Raw genomic sequence first — 21,206 nt, forward strand, 5'->3', positions numbered from 1 at the left:
TGAACGATGTTATGTTAGCTTATATAATGTGTTAATTGAAATTAGTGATGTTATGTTATTCACATGTTTCCTTGATAATTTAAACAAATAAAACTCAAATGCATCCTAAGTCTAAATGAAAGAAATTCTAACTAAATAAATTATTACAACCATTACCTATTTTTCTTTCATATAATTAAAAAATTATACATTTTAACCAAGACATAAGTTCAAATCATACTTAATAATAAATAACCTAAAATCATAATCATTGGCATTAATTTTCATATGAAAATATAAAATTTTAAAATAATATAAACAATTTCTTTAGTTATTTTAAAATTTAAAAATAATATGAATAAATAATTTTCTTTAGTTCATATGTGAAAATATTTGTAAAACAAATAAATATTTGTGAAAATTACAACATAATTGTAATTTTGATAAAAAATATTTTAAAAATAATATTAAAATTACAACACCATTAAAATAGATGTAGATTGAAAATAATTGTAAAACTACAGTTACTAACTGTGGCTTTATGGTTGTTTTGATTAAAAATATTTTTAAAATAATATTAAAATTACAATACCATTAAAACAGGTGTGGATTAAAAATAATTGTAAAACCACAGTTACTAATTGTGGTTTTAAGGGAAATTGTAAAACCACAGTTAGTAACTGTGGTTTTACAATTATTTTCAATCCGCATCTATTTTAATGGTGTTGTAATTTTAATATTATTTTTAAAATATTTTTTTATCAAAAATTTATGTTGTAATTTTCACAAATATTTATTTGTTTTACAAATATTTTCACATATGAACTAAAGAAAATTATTTATTCATATTATTTTAAAATTTTAAAATAACTAAAGAAATTGTTTATATTATTTTAAAATTTTATATTTTCATATGAAAATTAATACCAATGATTATGATTTTAGGTTATTTATTATTAAGTATGTTTTGAACTTATGTCTTGGTTAAAATGTATAATTTTTTAATTATATGAAAGAAAAATAGGTAATGATTGTAATAATTTATTTAGTTAGAATTTCTTTCATTTAGACTTTAGGATGCATTTGAGTTTTATTTGTTTAAATTATCAAGGAAACATGTGAATAACATAACATCACTAATTTGAATTAACACTTTATATAACCTAACATAACATCGCTCATTATGCCCGGACGGAAATCCTTCATTCCACCCGGACGGGAATCCCTCATTCCACCCGGACGGGAATTCCTCATTCCACCCGGATATCTCATATCCGGAATTCTGTCCGGCCAGCGTTCCACTTTATCCGGATGTCTCACAGCCGCCATTCTGTCCGGCCGACATTCCACCTTTCCGGATATCTCACATCCGGTGCCTGTCCGGCCGACGTTCCAACTTCTCCGGATAGGCATGTCCAGATCCTTCGGTAACGCCTATCTGGAGTGCATGCAAAGTCTCTCTTATAACATAAGTATTGTCCAAAATACAAATAACATAATATCAACATCCAAAGCCTAGCACCCATCATGAAGACCCAACACCCATGTTCTTATTTGGACAAGAACGACGATTGTGACCACTTTGTTTGCACAAACCACATGTAACTGAGGTTTTACATTCTCTAACATCCATTTCATTGTGCAAACGAGTAGATTTAGGTTGTCCACCTGACACACGTTTCATTGAATCTGCAGACACAATAACTGGACCAACATATGGTGGCCACTCGTACTCATTGTGTATGGGGTTAAACAGTGGTGCCCAAGTGCTAAAGTACCATTGTATAGTGTAATAATGTTGAACAAATGATCTAAAATCAATTGAAAGAAAATGACATGCCGCTAGAATATGACTACATGGGAATCCATATATGAGTGTTTTGCCACATGTGCATCCATGCTCACGTAGGTTAACACGATGTGTTTTTCCACCAGATAATGTCTTTTTACTACCCCTACTGGCCTTCACATGAAACAATCCTTGGAAGTGATCATACAAAACAACCTCATGAGAACCTGCCTTAACAACATTTGCATTAATCTTAGCATCAACATAAGGAGTGTATTGTTCACCTGAAGCAAGTCGACTAGCACCATGTTCTCTTCTTATAGCAAAGTAACTATTAACTCGATAGAATGTCAATTGAACAAATGCGGTGATAGGGAAACTTCGTGCCCCTTTAAGCACACTATTGAACACTTCTGACATGTTTGTAGTCATTATGCCATATCGTCGACCTCCATCATGTGATAATGCCCATTTCTCAAAGGGAATAGCCTCCAACCAGTTGAGTGCGTCTTGATTGATTCTCCCAATTGTCTCCATATGCATGTTGAATTTTTCTACTTTAGTTTCTAAGGCGGCTCTGCATAAAAGTTGTTTCAAGCATTTGTCCTTAAAGTGAGTCATAAAGTTGCTAGCAAGATGGCGCATACAAATTCGATGATATGCATTTGGCTCAGACCAACCAAGATAAATATCAGCAAACGCAGCCATAATGCCCGGATGACGATCAGAGATAACACAAAGACCCCTCCTTTGAGTTACTTGATTTCTAATACATGCCAAAAACCATCCCCAACTATCAACATTTTCACCCTCAGTTAATGCAAAAACAAGAGGAAACAATTGATTATTTCCATCACAGCCCATGGCAATCATTACAGTGCCCTTATACTTCCCATACAAGTGTGTATCATCAATAGTTAACACAAGACAACAATGCTTGAAGCCCTCTATGGAAGGATGAAATGCCCAAAAGACTCGCTGAAATACCTCTTCATTTCACATATTTCCTGGGAATGTTTTAGAAATTACAACACATCCTGGATTGGCTTGCTCTAAGGCACCAAAAAAATGTGGCAGTTTAGCGTATGATTTATAGAAATCACCAAACAAATTAGTTAATGCTTTACACTTGCCTTTCGAAGCCTTAGTGTATGAGATATGGTACTCGAATCTTTCTACAACACTCGCTTGAATGGCAGCCACTGAAAGTGTGAATTGTGTCTTAATCATTCCCTCTATATGGGCGGCTATCAGGTTTGAGTCTAACTGATGATGATCTTGGTTCATGCAAGGATTGACACATGTGTGTGGGCCACTATATTTGTTGATCTCAAATAAAGATGTCCCTTTAACAACTGTAGCACGTAGTCTCCAAGGACATTGAGATTGTTCAGCTTTCTTGCATCTTAGGACCAACAATTTCTTTGTGGATGACAAAACGATATACTCTTGGTGCGAATTAATAGAGTACATCTTTACATCATGTTGCAAATCTCCTTTGGAATTAAATATTTGTCCAACTATGAACTCTCCAGTTGGATGTCCCATAAGAGTGTTTCCCCATGGGGTCCATTCACTTGACACAACATGACCAATGTTTTCAACATTTTCAAACTGTGGTGATGATGCCAAATGATATTGCATTGGAGATAATTCAATTGGGTCATCTAAATCCTCTGTATCTGGATTGTTTGACAAGTTACATCCTTCCCTATCCATAGCCACATATCTCATTTGTTCTCTTTCAATTGCCTCACGAACAGCTAAAAAAGACGAGCTACCTTCCCTATCTTGATTATCATCATTATGAACATCCTCGGCTCCTACACTGTCATCATCACATTGTCTTCATTCTTCGTCTTCCTCATCCTCTTCTGATCTATGCTCAAAAGTAAATGGATTTTGAACATTACTAGTACCATCATTTTCACCAAGTAATAAAGGCATGCAATTACCAATTGGCGAATTCATTTGTAAGTCAATAGGTACTTGTTCAACAAATAACTCAACTTCATCCATCCCAAATCTGTTATGCATTTCTAACATTCGAGCTACACCACTATCATTCTTTACTGGGCAAGGTTGAAATTTATTCCCTTTTTTCATAGGATACTTACAACTAAGTATTAATCGAAAATGTTCTTTATTGATGTTAGTGACCGAGTATATCATTTCCAACAGTTGTTCATATGTTGTCCCAAGAGGCACATCAATAGGTTCAACCACAACTCTATCCCCAACATAATCAACATCGGTCTGTGTTCTCACTATTTTCCCATTACAAAAACAAACTATTGCCATCGATAAATTAGACATAGTTTACCTATAGAAGAAGCCAAAAAAATCAAATCAATTTAATTTTTAACCACAAAATTACACAATATAAAACATTACTAATAACATCAATTTGTAATGAAATAACAAATAACAATAATAGGGTATGTTATTAACAACAATCAAATAACAAATAAACAAAGGTTAGGGTTTTTCGGGTTCCAGGATAAGAGGAATACAAGGTGGAGGAAAGGGTTTTTCAAGTTTTTTGGATAGCTATGAAATTGAAAACAACTTGAGATTTTTAAAATTTTCAAAACAACTTGTTTTCCTCTGTTTGGTTGGTGAGAAAGCTAAGGAAAATGAGTGGGAAAAAACTCATGAACCCGAAAAAAATTTACCTAGCTGCTGGTGGAAGCCACTGGTGGGAGTCGCAGCCGGTGAGGAGAGAAAATGGAGCCGCAAATGGTGGAGCCGCAGAGAAGAGAATACTTTCTGGATTGTTGATTTCGGGAAAAAATTGGGTCTCCAAAGTAAAAAAACAAGTTTGACGAAGATGGCTTGTTGGCGTGGATTGCTGATGTGGATTCAAAAGAGTATTTTGGCAAATAGTTTGAAAACTGGATTAGTTTGGGTTTTTTTTTTCCAAAGAAATACTACTTTGGCTGTAAACTCCTGCTGTAGAAATCGTTTGAGGGGACAACATTGTAGTGGTTGGGCAAGCCATGCTTGCTGACTAATGAATAGAGAAAAAAGAGAAGAGTGGCTTGCGGAAGAAGGTAGCCCGAGAAGAAAAAAAAGAAGACACCGGGAAAAGGAGGAAAGAAAAAGGGAGGAGTTTTCTCTGAGGAGAGTTTTTCTAGGGGAGGAGGAAAAAGAATGCGGGGAACTTGAAGAGGAAGCGAAGAACAGAGGAGGGTAGAGTTGCTGGGGGAGGTCCAGGACTCAGAGCTGAGAAGGGAGACTTCCAAGTATGACCGTTTGTTCTTTTTTATATTTTCCATTTTTATCAAACTGTCTAGGTCTGATTCTTAGTGATTTTTCATTTCTACTTGTTGGGGTTGTTTTGTTCTGGTGATTATTGATTGAATGTTAGAAGAGTTTGCTGTGTTTTATGCCCTATTCTGACGAGTATTTTTCCATCTTAACTCACTGCATGTTGGACTCATGGATGAAATGATGAAATGGGTCCGATACGCTGGTTAAAGTCTTCATGTTTTTCTTTTTGTTGCTATCCCGTATCTCTTTGCTTTCTTTTCCTCCCTGAGTGCATGCTCAAGGCTCCAGAGGCCCAACTGCTTTCTGTGAAGCTTCAAGGCTCTTAACCTTGTGGCTAGAATCTGGGTTTTCAATGATGAGGAGAACAGGTCGTTTCAGTTTTCTCCAAGCTTTCACAGTCAGCAAGCACCCGAGGTTACATGCTACCAGGTATATTCGTCGGCTAGACGTGGAGGCATGTCTGCTGGTGGCCTGCCCCTTGTGTTTACGTCCATGCACATGTTTTCACTCTGCATGACCCCAATCTCTATTCTCATGCAGGCGCGTCGTCATCTCATCCTCATGTTTTCTTTTTCCTTATCCACCCTACCTATCGTACATCTATCCACCTCTCTCTAGGTCGTCATACCCATTTCCTCACTCAAGCTTGCAGGAATCAAGCTTCCTCCACCACACCCGTTTTCCTCTCATTCCTTATCCGGATGTCTCACGTCCGGAATCCTATCCGGCCAACACCCCACCACTTTATCCGGATGTCTCACGTTTGGAATCCTATCCGGCCAGCCCCACCTTATCCGAATGTCTCACATCCAGAACCTTATCCGGCCACGTCCCACCTTCTCCGGATGTCTCACATCCGGAATTCTGCTCCCCCGTCATTCCACCCGGTGGGGGGGAGGGGGGGAGAGAGAGAGAGAAAGAGAGAAAGAGAGAGAGAGAGAGAGAGAGAGAGAGAGAGAGAGAGAGAGAGAGAGAGAGAGAGAGATTTCTGTTAGACCGCCATTCCCTTATCCGGATGTCTCACATCCGGAACCCCTGTCCCGCCGTCATTCCACCTTATCCGGATGCCTTGCATCCGGAATTTTGTCTGGCCGACGTTCTGCCTTCTCCGGATATCTCACATCCGACGCCTGACGTCAGATGGGAGAAGAAGGCGATTCAACTTCCCCCGTTGGACATGTCCGGATCCTCGTTTTATAACTTCTTTTTTTTTAAACCATTTCAAATCATCCTATCTATCATCCTTAGAGTTTTTAAGATCACCCAAGAGTCCCATTTCTAATAAAATTTTGCTGTTGTCTTTCTTTCTAGCAAGCAATTTTCACAACTCTTTTGTCTTGTTTTAAATGTTTTAAAATAAGCATAGATTCAATCCCGTAATTCCGAACAATGGAGTTTATGGAATTAATTCATGCAAAATAAACGGGCTTTGGTGGAGGCCCGACATATATGACTTTATAAATTGATTGATTGATTAATTTAATTGTCATGCATGGTTGATCTTATTCTGCTCTATGACATGCTCGAAATTATTCATTAATTGTGCACTAACCTCTCTCTTGCTAGCGCATGGTGGCTCGTTGTCCAGGTATGCACCTATTTTCACTCTGGTCATTGTCTAAGCATATTTTGATTCTCACGTGTGCATGATTTATTCTGGGTACTCATGGATTTACCCATCCATTGTCACGATTGCTTTATTTTGTTAGTAGAGACCCGACTTTAGGGACTTAAAGGGGTGCTACGGTCTTTACCATACTTTCCCGATAAGTAACCTGATCACCGAACCCGATTCGGTTTTTCGCAGATAGCCTTTTCCAAAATAAGGAGTCACACTTAGGGTTTTTCTTTCTTATTTTGTTTACCCTTTAAAAATAAAACAAAAATAAGTGGCGACTCCAAGTTATCTTTGATTTTATAAATAAAATCAATTTTTTCAAATAAAAAATCGAGCTCGCCTTCAAGTGGGAAACACATTAAGCCAAAATGCGGGGTCCACAATCATACATTTTATTTTTACTTAAGCACCTAAAATCTAAATGCCTAAATCAATTTCATTCTATTATAAATAAGATGATCATATATTTTATAAGTTGTTTTAAAGAGTTTGTAAAGTTAAATACGAGTTATCGAAGGTTCTAGATTTCAAACAAGGGTTTTTTTTTTATGCACTTTACAAAGCAATCAATTGAGGCAAAAAAGAACCTATTGAGCTCAATTGGTTGAGGTGCACTTGTGACACTTTTTTTTTTTTTTTGTAACATGTATTCAACTAGTTAAGCTGGTAGGGCAACGGGTAACCTCAACCGCTAGTAGTTGGTTTGATCGGTTTGTGGACTACTCAACCTCAAATTGTGTCTAATGGCTAGTTTGAGATTTCAAAAAAAAGTTTTAAATTATTCTTGAATATTATTTAAGCCTTGGGGAGTGTTTTCAGAGTTCATTTGCTTTCAAACTTGCATTTCATCTTAAGTTACAAGTGGGATAAGATAGGATAGGATAATATGTATATCCTAAGATATGAGTAAGAAATACTTATCGTAGGACATGATTTCTATGATTTCCTTGGATATACTTATCATATGGATATGATATTTTAAGGTAACATATCTTATGAGATATGTTATATTATGTTTATATTTAATTTATTAAATGAATAAAAAATAATATGGAATATATATATTATTTTTAATGTTTAAAATAAAAATTATATCACATTCCAATATTTTCTATTTAGAAAAATGAAATTTCTCTTATATTTAACAATATTTTTTATTAAAATATTTAAACTTTGTAAATAATTTTTTTTATATTATGTTATTCAATATATAAAAATAATTTATATATTTATATTAATATTATTTTATAAATATATTTTTTAAGTTTTTCTTCTTTAACCATAAATTTAATTTATAGTAAAAAAAATTATTTTTTAAAATAAGTATATAAAAAAATGATAAATAAATAAATAAATTTACAATACATAGCATATGCATATCCCATATTTTAGTGTAAGATTAATTCATCCCATGTAGAAAGGATAAAATAATAATAATAACAATAATAATAATAATAATATATTTCATCATTTATTCTATATCATATTTGATTAAACATAAGATATGATAAGTGGGGAGATCACCTATCCTATCTCATCACCAACCAACCATGAGATATGATATAATATCCTTTTTTTTTTTTTTTTATCATATTTCATGTTATATTTGGTCAACCAAACATGACCCTAGTTTATCATTCAACATTAATTTTCCTTTTTTTTATTTCGTCAAATTGTAAATTAGGATTTTTGTCCTTATTAAATTTTTTCTTGTAGGGGTATCACTTGCAGGAAAAATCTAAATACGAGGTATCATTTATGGTTTACTAAGTATTAGGTATTATTTGAGGATTCAAGAGTGAGAGATCTCACAAGGAAAATTGTAAGCACCGTTAAGTTAGAAGAGAGCGAATACAGGTGAGATTACATTAAACCACTATAAATCTTGAATTTACATTTCTCTCTTCCTTACACTTTTTATTTTATATGCAAATTGTTTTTATATGAAAATTATTTTTTCATTATATTTACTATATAATTGCTTGTAATTGTTATTTGTATTCTTTCAAGTTTAAATTTGTAAAAAGTGATTATCAACCAATTCATCTCTCTTGGGATGATTATCTTAGAGTAATATAACTAAAATCTTAACAAATAGTTTTGTAGAAAAAAGAAAACAAGAAAAACAAAAAAAACATAGAAAATCTTGTACGATATAAAAAAACACGTGGAAACTATTGTAGGATGATGGTATAAAAAGAATAAGATTGCTATAAATATAAAAGAAATATTAGTACAAATAGATATCATTCTATATGTTGAAATTAAATATTATTTTAAAAGTATTTATAAGTATTATATTTATTTATTTATTTATTTATTAATATTATTATTATTATTATTATTATTATTTTATATTACAAATTAATTTATTTTGGTTGATTAATTTTAAACTTGCATATCTTTATGGGAAAAGTGGGTTTTGATTCACTAATTTGAAAAAATACGGAAAAACGAACCTCAACTTTTATAAATCATTTTTATCTTTATCCATTTAAAAAATATATTAAAATAAAAGCATTTTTTCATAATTTAGATAATTATTTCCTAAAATAACCTTTTACTTGTAGGTTAATAATACCAATTGATAATTTTTTGTGACAGTTGATTTGAGATTCAATAAAATAAGAAATTAAAAAATTAAAAATACAAGTAAAACTAAAAATACTTTAAAGTTAAAAATATAAAAATAAAATATTAACTTTTACTTAGCTAAATCACACTAATAGAAAATATAAATTGTATGAAGAGTTTGAAATATAATGGGGTCAATATTTTATTTTTTCAATTTTAAGTTTTTTATATTTAATTGTATTTTTTTTTTGTTTTAATTGTCTTTAATTCTTAAGTATTTGAGTTTTAATTGTATTTTTAATTTTTAAAATTTCTTATTTTATTGTTGATGTTAACTAACAAAATTTTTAGTTAATTTTAGGAAGAATTATGTAAAGATGTTCAATCCATAAAATTTAGACAAATTCAAAACCCACAAAAATCACTAGAAGTATATTTTGGGAAAAATCATTCTCATTTTATGCACTAGAATAGTAACTTTGTGCATGTTTCCAAAAGTGCCCTTCAACTAACTAAAGTTGGGTTGTCATATATATAAGACATACAGGTACACTTGATTGGACCCATGTATCTAACTGTTATATCACCTACTACCACTTTAATTTCTATCTCAAACTTATCATGGGAGATAGTAATATAGTTTTTGCCTAAAAGTAACAATGCTAATAATTAAAAGTATGTAGATAAAAAGATATACTAACCTATTTATTATCTATCACCACTTGCGCCTTTATATCAAATATGCTACCGAAGAAAGTAACCTTGTTTTTAACTAAAAGTAACAGCTTTAATAACTAAAAGTACCATTGTAAATAACAAAATGTACTAACTATTAAGTTTTTATTTACATTGCTATAACTTTGACAACGATGATTAAATAATATGTCAAAAAATATACATAATGTACTTTTTACAAACATTATTTATTAAAATAAAAACAATTTTAATGATTTAAATTTTTAATTAAACAAAAATGTACATTTTTTTTACATATTTAACAAAAAAACTAGTTTTTTTTTTGTTTTTAATATCAATTCATTATAATGGGAATTGTGAATTTATATTTAAAATTTTAATTTTACATACCTTCAAATATTGCTTTTAAAATTAAACATTCTTAAAGAATGATCATTACTAATTTTTTTTTAATGAAATTTAAAGTAAGTTAATATTTTTTAATATTATTTTTTTGTTTTTATTAATAAAAAAAACAAAAAATTTAGTTTCAACACATATGGATGGTGTTTTTTTTTTTTTTTTTTTTTTTTTTTTTTTTTTAAATTTAGGTTTAATATTCTCTAAAAAAATTAAAATAAAATATAAAAAATGAGACCATAATATAAATATTATAAATATAAAAATATTTTGAATGCAAAACAAAATAAAATATTATATATATATATATATATATATATATATATATATATATATATATATATATATATATATATATATATATATATATATATATATATATATATGAAATCAATATTATTTAAAATATTAGTATTTATTTATTTATTAGATTATTAATTATTATAGATGAGTATATTTTTATATTAAAAACTAGTTTATTTTAATGCATTAATTACATATGATGTTAAAATAAAATTTTAATAAAGAAAATGAAAAAAATACTTAATAAATGAATTGTACTTTTAAAAAAGTTTGTTTATTTAATTAAGTAGATTTAAAAAAAAGGGAAAAAAATGAGAATTATTTTACAAAATTAATTAAAATCAAAGTAATTAAAAATAACCAAATCTAATTTATTTAATTGTAATATAAAACTTAATTTAATTTGGTGAGAATGTGAGAATGGGTTGCGGGGAGGCCCACCAATTGGCCATTCAAATGAGAAGAAAAAAAAGTAAAAAAGAAAGAAAAAAAAAAGTAAGAAAGCTGCCAACTAATTGAAGGACAATTTGGAAAATATATATAAAGTTACTATTCTAGTGCATAAAATAAGGATTAATTTCCCCAAAATGTACTTTCAACGAAAGTGGCTCTTTTGGGTTTTGAATTTGTCAATATTTTATGGATTGACCATCTTTACATAATTCCCTTTTAATTTTATTAAAAAAAATATGAGAAGATGAGTGAATTTATATAATATAGGATATAAAATCATTATTAATTAGAAATATTTTACTTTATAGTCAATGCTTCATTATATCCACCAATATAAACAACATTCTAGTGCTTAATGACATTAACTTAATGTCTCACATATTTATGAATCCTTGGATGCAAGTAATTGTAATATAAACCGTTAATTAGCTTATAAGAATTCTTCCTTGTTGTGACCAATGTTTGAAATATCGGTAAACACATATATATATCGGTACTTAAATTTTATGAATATATCAGAAATATGGAAAAAATATCAATGAATATTTTGACAAAAATATCGATCGAATAAAAATGGTTTAAAATTCATGAAAATGCTTAGAAAACTTTCAAAAAAATATTAAAATAAGAAGAAAAAAAATATACATATTAAATTTATTTTGTAAACATAATTGACATAAATATGATTAAAGATAATATTTATCAATTTTTTTAGAAAAATAGTTTAAATTTATTTAAAATATTCATATCCATTTATTTTAAAAATTAAAAAAAACTTTTATTAAAAAATATTTTATTACATTTTAAATAAAAAATTAAATTGATTTACATAAAATAATTTATTTGAGATTTAGTTTCTAAAATTTTATTACAAATTTGTAGTTACAATTTTCTCTATTAACATTAATTTATTTAAATTATTTAAATTATTAAAAATTATATTAATAATTTATCTTATCAAATTAATTTTAATTTATAAAATATTATAACTTCATTAATTGCTTTTATATTTCAACAATTTTTGAATAAAATTATATTTTTAATATTTTAAAATAAAAATATTTAAAATTAAAAGGATAATATAAAAAATATTTAAAATTGAAGTGACAGTGATATTTTAAAATAGATTAATGAGATAAATAAGAAAAGTAGTTAAAAATAAAATCATAATATAAAATAAAAAGATAATATAAATTTATAATAAAAGATAAATTAGAAATGAATAATTTAAAACAAAAAAGAAGATAAATATTTTTTAAAAAAAAATTGGTCGTTTTTTTCGAAAATTACTAAAAATCAACGATTTTTTCAAAAAAAAAAAAAAAAGATAAATATTTTGTAAAAAAATAGAGTTTTTTCAGCAAAAAAAATTGTAGAAAAATTGAGGATTTTTTTGGCCATTTTTTGCGTGTTGTCCTTCCTACGCGCGACTTCTAATTTTTTCATTGAAATATCGGCCCAAAACCAAAATATCACGATATTTCGTCGATTTTTCCCAATTTTTTGCCCAACTGATAATCGGCGCCCAATTTCATTTCGGCCACTTTGGATATATGATATTTTGGTGAAATATCCCGATTTTTCAAACCTTGGTTGTGGTACAAGCGTTTAGGACATATTTCTAAACAAATGATTCAAAGACTAGTGTCAGAAGGAATTCTTGATTCCCTTAATTTTTTAGATTTGAAAATATGCATTGAGTGCATTAAGGAAAAGTAAACAAACATTAGAAAAGTTTGTGCCAACAGGAGTTTAGGTGTCTTGGAATTAATTCATACTAATATTTGTGGTTCATTCTCTATCACTTCTTGGAATGGTCAATAGCATTTTATTACCCTTATAAACGATTATTCTCGTTATGGGTGCCTATACTTGATTCATGAGAAGTCTCAGAAGGTGAGTGCCATGGTAAATATGATGGATAAAGTGAACAACGTCTAAGACCTTTTGCAAGATACTTACATGAATGTGGCATTGTTCCTCAATACACCATGCCAGGGACACTAGGTCAAAATGGTGTAGCTGAGAGACAAACCCAAACCCTGAAAGATATGGTAAGAAGTATGATAAATCATTCTTCTTTACCAAAATCACTTTGGGGAGAAGCCGTAAAGATTGCAGTTTATATCCTTAATCGAGTTCCAAGCAAAGCAGTAGCTAAATCCCCATATAAGCTATGGATTAGAAAGAATCCTAATATTAGGCATCTTCATGTTTGGGATTGTCCAACTGAGGCTAGGCCATATAAGCTTAATGAAAGAAAACTAGACTTAAGAATAGTAAGCTGCTACTTTGTTAGGTATTCAAAAAGGTTAAGAGGATTTAAGTTTTATAATCCCTCAAGTAAGTCATTTTCTGAGACGAGCAAGGTTAAATTCATTGAGGATGTTGAATATGGTGGGAGTATTAGACTCAGGAGCTTTGTCTTTGAAGATGAATATGTTATTATTCCTATAGTTGCAACTAAAAATGATTAGGTAACTATGCCTGCCATTATTCATGATGCAAATCCAAAAAATCTAGACACTCTTGAGTTACCTCCTACTCATAATGAAGAACCCATTCCTATTCATGAGGAGGAACAACAACAACCTCAATTGGAAGTGCCATTAAGGAGATCCACTAAGGAGAGGAGAATGGCGATTCTAGATGATTATATCATGTATCTTCAAGAACGTGAGTTTGATATGGGATTAGAAGATGATCCAATATCTTTCAGTTAAGTCAAACAAAGTGTAAAATCCCATAAATGGATAGAAGCCATGAACGATGAGATGAAATCAATGAAAGATAATGATGTTTGGGATCTTGTTGAATTGTTTGAAGGAGCAAAACCGATTGGTTGTAAATGGATTTACGAAACCAAGTAGGATTCGAAAGGCAATGTCAAAAGATATAAGACACGTCTAGTTGCCAAAGGTTTCACTTAAAAGAAAGGCGTTGATTATAAAGAGACTTTCTCTCTAGTTTCAATAAAAAAAACTCTTTCCGAATCGTTATGACACTTGTAGTTCATTATGATTTGGAGTTACATCAGATGGATGTGAAGATTGTGTTTCTCAATGGTGACATTGAAGAAACCATATACATGGTGCAACTAGAGAATTTTGAATCCAAAGAGTCAGAACATCTAATATGCAAATTAAATAAATCCATCTATGATTTAAAGCAAGCATCTCATCAATGGTATTGAAAATTTGATCAAGTGATTACCTCTTTTGGTTTTAAGGAAAACACCGTTGATCAATGTATTTATAACAAGATCAGTGGGAGTAAATTTATTCTTCTGGTGTTATATGTTGACGATATTTTGCTAGCAAGCAGCGATATAGGCTTGTTTCATGAAAGTAAGAGATTTCTTTCAAATAATTTTGAAATGAAAGATCTTGGTAATGCATCCTTTGTGTTGAGCATACAGATTTATCGAGATCGTTCTTGTGGTATTCTTGGCTTATCACAAAAAACATATATTGATAAAGTGCTTAGTAGATTTGGCATGAAGGATTGTGCACCAGGAGATACCCCCATTGCTAAGGGTGATAAATTCAATTTGCTTCAATACCCAAAGAACGAAATTGAGAAGAGAAAAATGGAGAACATCCTTTATGCATCAGCAATAGGGAGTCTCATGTATGCTCAAGTTTGTACACGTCTAGATATTGTGTGCGCAGTTAGTATGCTTGGCAAATATTTAAGTAACCTAGGAATGATTCATTGGAAGGTAGCAAAACGGGTCATGTGGTATCTGTAGAGAACAAAAGATTTCATGCTCACATATCGGAGATTTGATCATTTAGAGATCATAGGGTATTCCAACTCCGACTTTACTAGTTGAATTGATAGCAGAAGATCCATTTCTAGCTATGTTTTTATGTTAACTAAAAGAGTTGTCTCATGGAAGAGTGTTAAACAATCACTCATAGTTGTTTCCACCATGGAAACAGAATTTATAGTTTCTTATGAGGCATCGAACTAAGCAATATGGTGGTGGAATTTTATCACTAGATTGCATATTGTTGATGGAATTGAGAGACCATTAAGATAAGTTGTGATAACAAAGCTGCAAAATTATATTCTAAGAACAATAGAAGCTTGTCAAAATCGTAGCATATTGACTTGAAGTTTCTTGTTGTTAAGAAGAGAGTTCAGATTTTTCAAGTGTCTATTGGACATATTAGTACAAACTTCATGATTATGGATTCACTTACCAAATGTGTACCACCTAAAGTGTTTCATGAGCATGTGGCTCGTATGGGTGTGGTTCATCTTGGTGATATGCTTGTGTAGTGGAAGTTTGTTAATTGATGTTCATTAGTTAATGACATGTTTTTCTAATCAGGCTTAAGTATTATTCTTGTTTTGCTTATTGAAAACTCTAAAATAAGTATTAATTGATGTTCATTAGTTAATGACATGTTTTGCTGATGAGACTTACGTATTATTCTTGTTTTGCTTATTGAAAACTCTGAAATAAAGTTATATTATTTCAATTGCAATTTTGCATAAAGTTTGAAAGTATGTTGAACTCTTTTGAGTTACAAAGTTGGACTAGTTGGAAATAGGCATGATATGGGATCACATTACATGAAATTTCAATGCTACACATCCTACTTGATCTATGTTGTTGGTCGTATTAATGTGGTGATCATTGATGGGTCTAGTTACAAAACATGTAATGGATATCGCTTTGATTCTATATTGATATAATTGATGGACCAAATTGTTTTGAGATGCTTATAGTTAAGATAACAAATATTGAACTCATTTTTGTGATGTTCAATTGTTTAATGACATGTGTGGCCTAAGTGGGAGATTGTTGGATATTTTGGTAATTATGGGCCTACATATTAACACATTGTACATTAAGCTATCTTATTTTTGGTCTAATTAAATGTGATTAATTAAGTTAATGATGAACCTTTAAAGTATCTCTCTCTATATAGAAGCTTTGCAATGTGTACAAACCAATTTTATTTTATTTATTAATGATGGGCTAATAAATAAAATAAAATAATAAGGAGTATAAATAGGGTTATGGTCCCAATGTAACCGAAGAGAGAAAAAATTGCTTATTATTCACATCCCATTAGTGAGTGATTTGAAGCTATAATACTCATTTGAGACGTGGAAGACAAAACCCAAGTATATAATTTCAATGGATTCAAGTATGTCTTTCGATACTATTATCCTATTGATTTAGTATGAAATTGTAAAATATTTATTATCTAGATGATGATTAGTTTCTATAATTATTCAGTATGATTTATGATTCTCCAACACCACCTCCTCAGGTAGGGAGATAGTCGTAGCATTGAGGCCTTTGTCTCAATCATTGGCGGAGGGACATCGAGCACAGTTAGAACTTCCTCGGATGCCACCGTCTTGGGTGGCACCGAAGATGTGGTAGTGGAAGAAGCGCGATATTAGTTTCATTAGCCAGTTTTTTCTATAGCAGTTGTAGGGACCCCCCCCCCCCCCCCCCCCCCTCACCCCCCCGAATGACACGTGGCACGCCACATCTATCCGGGTCCCCCAGGGGGGCACACGACTCTCAAATATCATACCCGGACGATGCTCTATCCTATCCGGATTCATTGTCCGGATAATTGACTGTAAGAAGCAAGTCTTGCTAAGTCACCCCAGACAACCTGTCACAGCCCACGTTCCGCCGCCTGCAGAGCGAAAGGACAGGAGCTATGGAAAGTCACCTCCCACGATTTCTGACAGTTGCCTGCAAGGTGATGATGATTTTGCCATCACCTCAAGGACATCATGACAAGCCAAAAAGTCTTCCCACCATTAAAGAGGGGAGTAGAGCTTCTGACACTATATAAAAGGTTCTTCACACAAAGAAGGAGGTAAGTTAGCTAACTTAGAGAAAAGGGCAACAACCTGATCTTTTGAGCCATGGCTAACAAAACCATTGGAGGGTGTGTCCGGACATCCTGTCCGGACATCTTTTGCAGGATCGACTGAGCCAGAACTCATTCTTGGTTGAAAGCGCGCGTCCACTTGGCAGTAGCGTGGATCCCTGGGGCGCGAGGCATCTACAGCAATGGCGATGGGACGTGGTGTAGAATGAGAGTAGAGGTGGTGGGGGAATCCGATGTTGGAAAAAGATAAGAGTGAGGACAAGGAAGGACACGTGGTAAACAAAAGCAACTGATAGATATACAATCTATAAAATATTTGAATCCAAACTAATAAATACTTAATAAAATATTGATTTTTGGAAATAATAATTTACTATTTTTTAAGGACAGATATTACATATGTTAATTCTTTTCTAGAAACAATTATTTTTAATATCATATTTATTAATTACATAAATGAGTTATTTTTAGCATCATTGTATTTGACTTTTTTATTTATTTGAAATTAATTATCATGTAAGTAAGCGTTAAAAAAGTGATAAAATTGATTATTGATATGCAGTGATTCTTGATTAAATTTAAATAAAATTATTTATTATTTTACCATGGAAGGATTTATAATTTTAGCATGGTTTTTGTCATTATTATTATTATTTAAAATTTAATTTGTTAACTTATTTTATCAAAAAGTTTCGACTAACTTAAAATTTAAAATTTGTGAAAATAATTTTTAAAAATGATTTAAATCTATATTTTTGTATAATATATTTTATTTTTATTTTAAAAATAAAAAGGGAAAACATCCATGAAACTCATAAATGGATAAATTTTCTAATAATGAGTATAATACTATTATAATCATTTTTTTTTTATTCTCATAGAAATGTTTTCCATAGAAACACTATGAAAGGAAATACTTTTAAGAAATACACTTCTATTAGAATCACTGTCAAACGGGTTCTAAATTACTTTCGAATGCTTAGAATGATGCATCTTCGGTATAATCAAACATCAATTTTAAATTAGAAATAAAGATTTACAATATCCAAAAATATAAAAATTAAGATATAAGTTTTCATAATCTAATATTTCATTTCTATTTTAAAATAAAATTTTATAATTTATGAAATTAAAGAACACGAAAATGTCAACTTGTTATATTCTTTTATAATATATATATTGTAGACCCCCCCGGGAGAGAGAAGAGAGCTGAGATTGTTTTTTTTTTTCTTTTTCTTTTTGTATATAATCTTCTGACCACCCCGGGAATTAAGCTGATGGGGCGGCCAGATGGGACGTGAACAGGAAATGGAGGTTTGGCTTGCTGGAGAAGACATCAACAGAAGAATGAAGTGAGAGAGAGGCGGGAAAAAAAAGAAGGGGATTTGGAGAGGAGTTTTGCTGAAGAAAAACAGAGGAGGAACGGGTACGAGGGGGGTGGAGAGGAGTGCTGGCCGTTGGAGGAGAGTTTTTTGGAGCAATTCCAAGGAGGGTTTTCAAATAAGGAAGAATCCAGGTCAAGGAGGCACCCGAGGTACGTTCTCTATTAATCATGTATTTCCGCATTCTTGGATGATTTTTGGCTTGATTCAACATTTTTTTTTTTTATGCATGACTTTGCATCCTCCCATCCACATGCATGGGAACCATGCATACGTTCCTCTCATAGCCATCTCCCTTCATACCCGTGTCGCCCATCCTCTATATCTCTCACCATCTCTTCTCTCACTACACCACACCTTTCCTACCCATTAAATCTTTCATGTCCGTGCCCGTGCTTCCATTATGCCCATCACATACCCGACTCCACAAGGACTCCCAAAGTCGTCCTTCTGCATGCATGGAGTCCAAGCACGCCTGCTGCCCCTCCCTGCATCTCCTCGCTATGCGCACCACGTCGGTGAGGCGCTTGCTCGCCTCACTAGCTGCTTGCTTGCCTCACCAGCCACCATCACTCACACCAGCCACCTTGACGGTTGCACCTTCTGGTTGCCGCCGAACCGCCTCCACGACTCCTCTCTCTATCTTGCCGCCAGTGGTGAAGGCTCCCTCTAAGGATGATGTTGCGTTTGGAGAAGCCAAGCTGGAGGAAGATGAAGTTTTGGGCTTGGGTTTGAGATGGTTTTGTGAGCCCACCCATGTTAGCTTTGAATTTGGGCTTGGGTTGGAGCACCAAGCCCAAGTTTGTGATCAAGTCAGCCCATTGGGCTTGCCCATAGCATGGATGTGGACTTAAGTTGGAGCCCAGGCCCAAGCCTATGCTGAAGATGGAGCTTTGGGGCTTGCCCATTGGTGGCAAATATTGGGCTTGAGAAGCAGCCCAACCCAAGCATGCTGATGGAGGGCCTCATGCTCTCCATGCCAGCCACCTCCAGGTCTAATCCCATTTGAAGTCCAAGGCCCATTTTTGAAAGTCCAAGGCATATTATTATTATTATTATTATTAATTCAAACTTCCAAAATCTTATTATTATTATTATTATTAATTCAAACTTTCAAAATCTTGTTACTATCATTAGTGTTAATTCAACTTTTAAAATCTTATTATTATTATTATTATTATTATTATTATTATTGTTATTATTAATTCCACTTTCAAAATCTTATTATTATTATTATTATTATTATTATTAATTCAAACTTTCAAAATCTTGTTACTATCATTAGTGTTAATTCAACTTTCAAAATCTTATTATTATTATTATTATTATTATTATTAATTCAAACTTCCAAAATCTTATTATTATTATTATTATTATTAATTCAAACTTTCAAAATCTTGTTACTATCATTAGTGTTAATTCAACTTTCAAAATCTTATTATTATTTTTATTATTAATTCAACTTTTAAAATCTTATTATTAATATTATTATTATTATTATTATTAATTCCACTTTCAAAATCATATTATTATTATTATTATTATTAATTCAAACTTTCCAAAATCTTGTTACTATCATTAGTGTTAATTCAACTTTCAAAATCTTATTATTATTTTTATTATTAATTCAACTTTCAAAATCTTATTATTATTATTATTATTATTATTATTATTATTATTATTATTATTAATTCAAACTTCCAAAATATTATTATTATTATTATTATTAATTCAAACTTTCAAAATCTTGTTACTATTATTAGTGTTAATTCAACTTTCAAAATCTTATTATTATTTTTATCATTAATTCAACTTTTAAAATCTTATTATTATTATTATCATTATTATTGATTCACACTTTCAAAATCTTATTATTATTATCATTATTATTATTAACATTATTATTAATTCAAACTCTCAAAACCTTATTATTATTATTATTATTAATCCACACTTTCAAAACCTTATTATTATTATTATTATTAATCCACACTTTCAAAAATCTTATTATTATTATTATTATTAATTCAAACTTTCAAAATCCTATTATTATTATTATTAATTCAAACTCTCAAAATCTTATTATTATTATTATTATTAATTCGCACTTTCTTATTATTATTATTATTATTATCATCATTATTATTAATTAGAACTCTCGAAATCTTATTAATATTAATATTATTATTATTATTATTATTATTAATTCAAACTCTCAAAATCTTATTATCATTACTATTATTAATTCAAATTTTCAAAACCTTATTACTATTATTACTATTAATTCAAACTTTCGAAATCTTATTGTTATTAATATTATTATTATTATTATCATTAATTCAAACTTTCAAAATCTTATTATTATTATTATTACAAATTCAACTTTCAAAATCTATATCCCTGCAGTTTAATTCCCTAAAATTCATTTCTCATTTTCTTTTGGCAAATTTCATTTTAATTACCGAAGCTCTAATCTTTTAAATTTAATTCCCAAAATCTCCAATTTTCCAATAAACTTCAAGAATCCAGTTTTCACCCGAATAGTTTTAACTTCATTTCAGTTCCTAAATAATCTTCTGATCTTCTTGATTTTACATAAGCAATAGTGAATTCTTCATAATTCTAAAACACGGAATTTGTGAGACTAGTTCGTGAATAATAAATTGGGCTTTGGTGGGGGGCCCTATGTTTGATCCTTGTTGATTGTCAACTGTTGTGCTTAATATATTTTGCTTGATTTTTGTTTTGCACTCCGATATGCATGAGCTATAATTTGTATTTGTTAATTGTGTACTAATCTCATTTCTTGAAAGCGCATTGTGGCTCGTGGCCCAGGTACGTATACACTCTCATTCTGATACTTCACT

At 30.8% G+C, this 21,206-nt stretch overlaps 1 protein-coding gene across 1 annotated transcript; it reads right to left on the reverse strand.

The window, feature by feature from the left end:
* Nucleotides 1–1,504: 1,504 nt before the first annotated feature.
* On the reverse strand, nucleotides 1,505–3,487 carry LOC117904061. The gene is made up of 2 exons (XM_034816586.1): nucleotides 2,902–3,487; nucleotides 1,505–2,757 (listed from the first exon to the last, which is right to left on the reverse strand). Exons 1-2 carry the CDS (start codon nucleotides 3,485–3,487, stop codon nucleotides 1,505–1,507), a joined length of 1,839 nt encoding a protein of 612 aa, XP_034672477.1.
* Between the last annotated feature and the right edge of the window lie 17,719 nt (nucleotides 3,488–21,206).

The sequence above is a fragment of the Vitis riparia genome, chromosome 17 (assembly GCF_004353265.1).
Source record: "Vitis riparia cultivar Riparia Gloire de Montpellier isolate 1030 chromosome 17, EGFV_Vit.rip_1.0, whole genome shotgun sequence".
Lineage (NCBI taxonomy): Eukaryota > Viridiplantae > Streptophyta > Magnoliopsida > Vitales > Vitaceae > Vitis > Vitis riparia.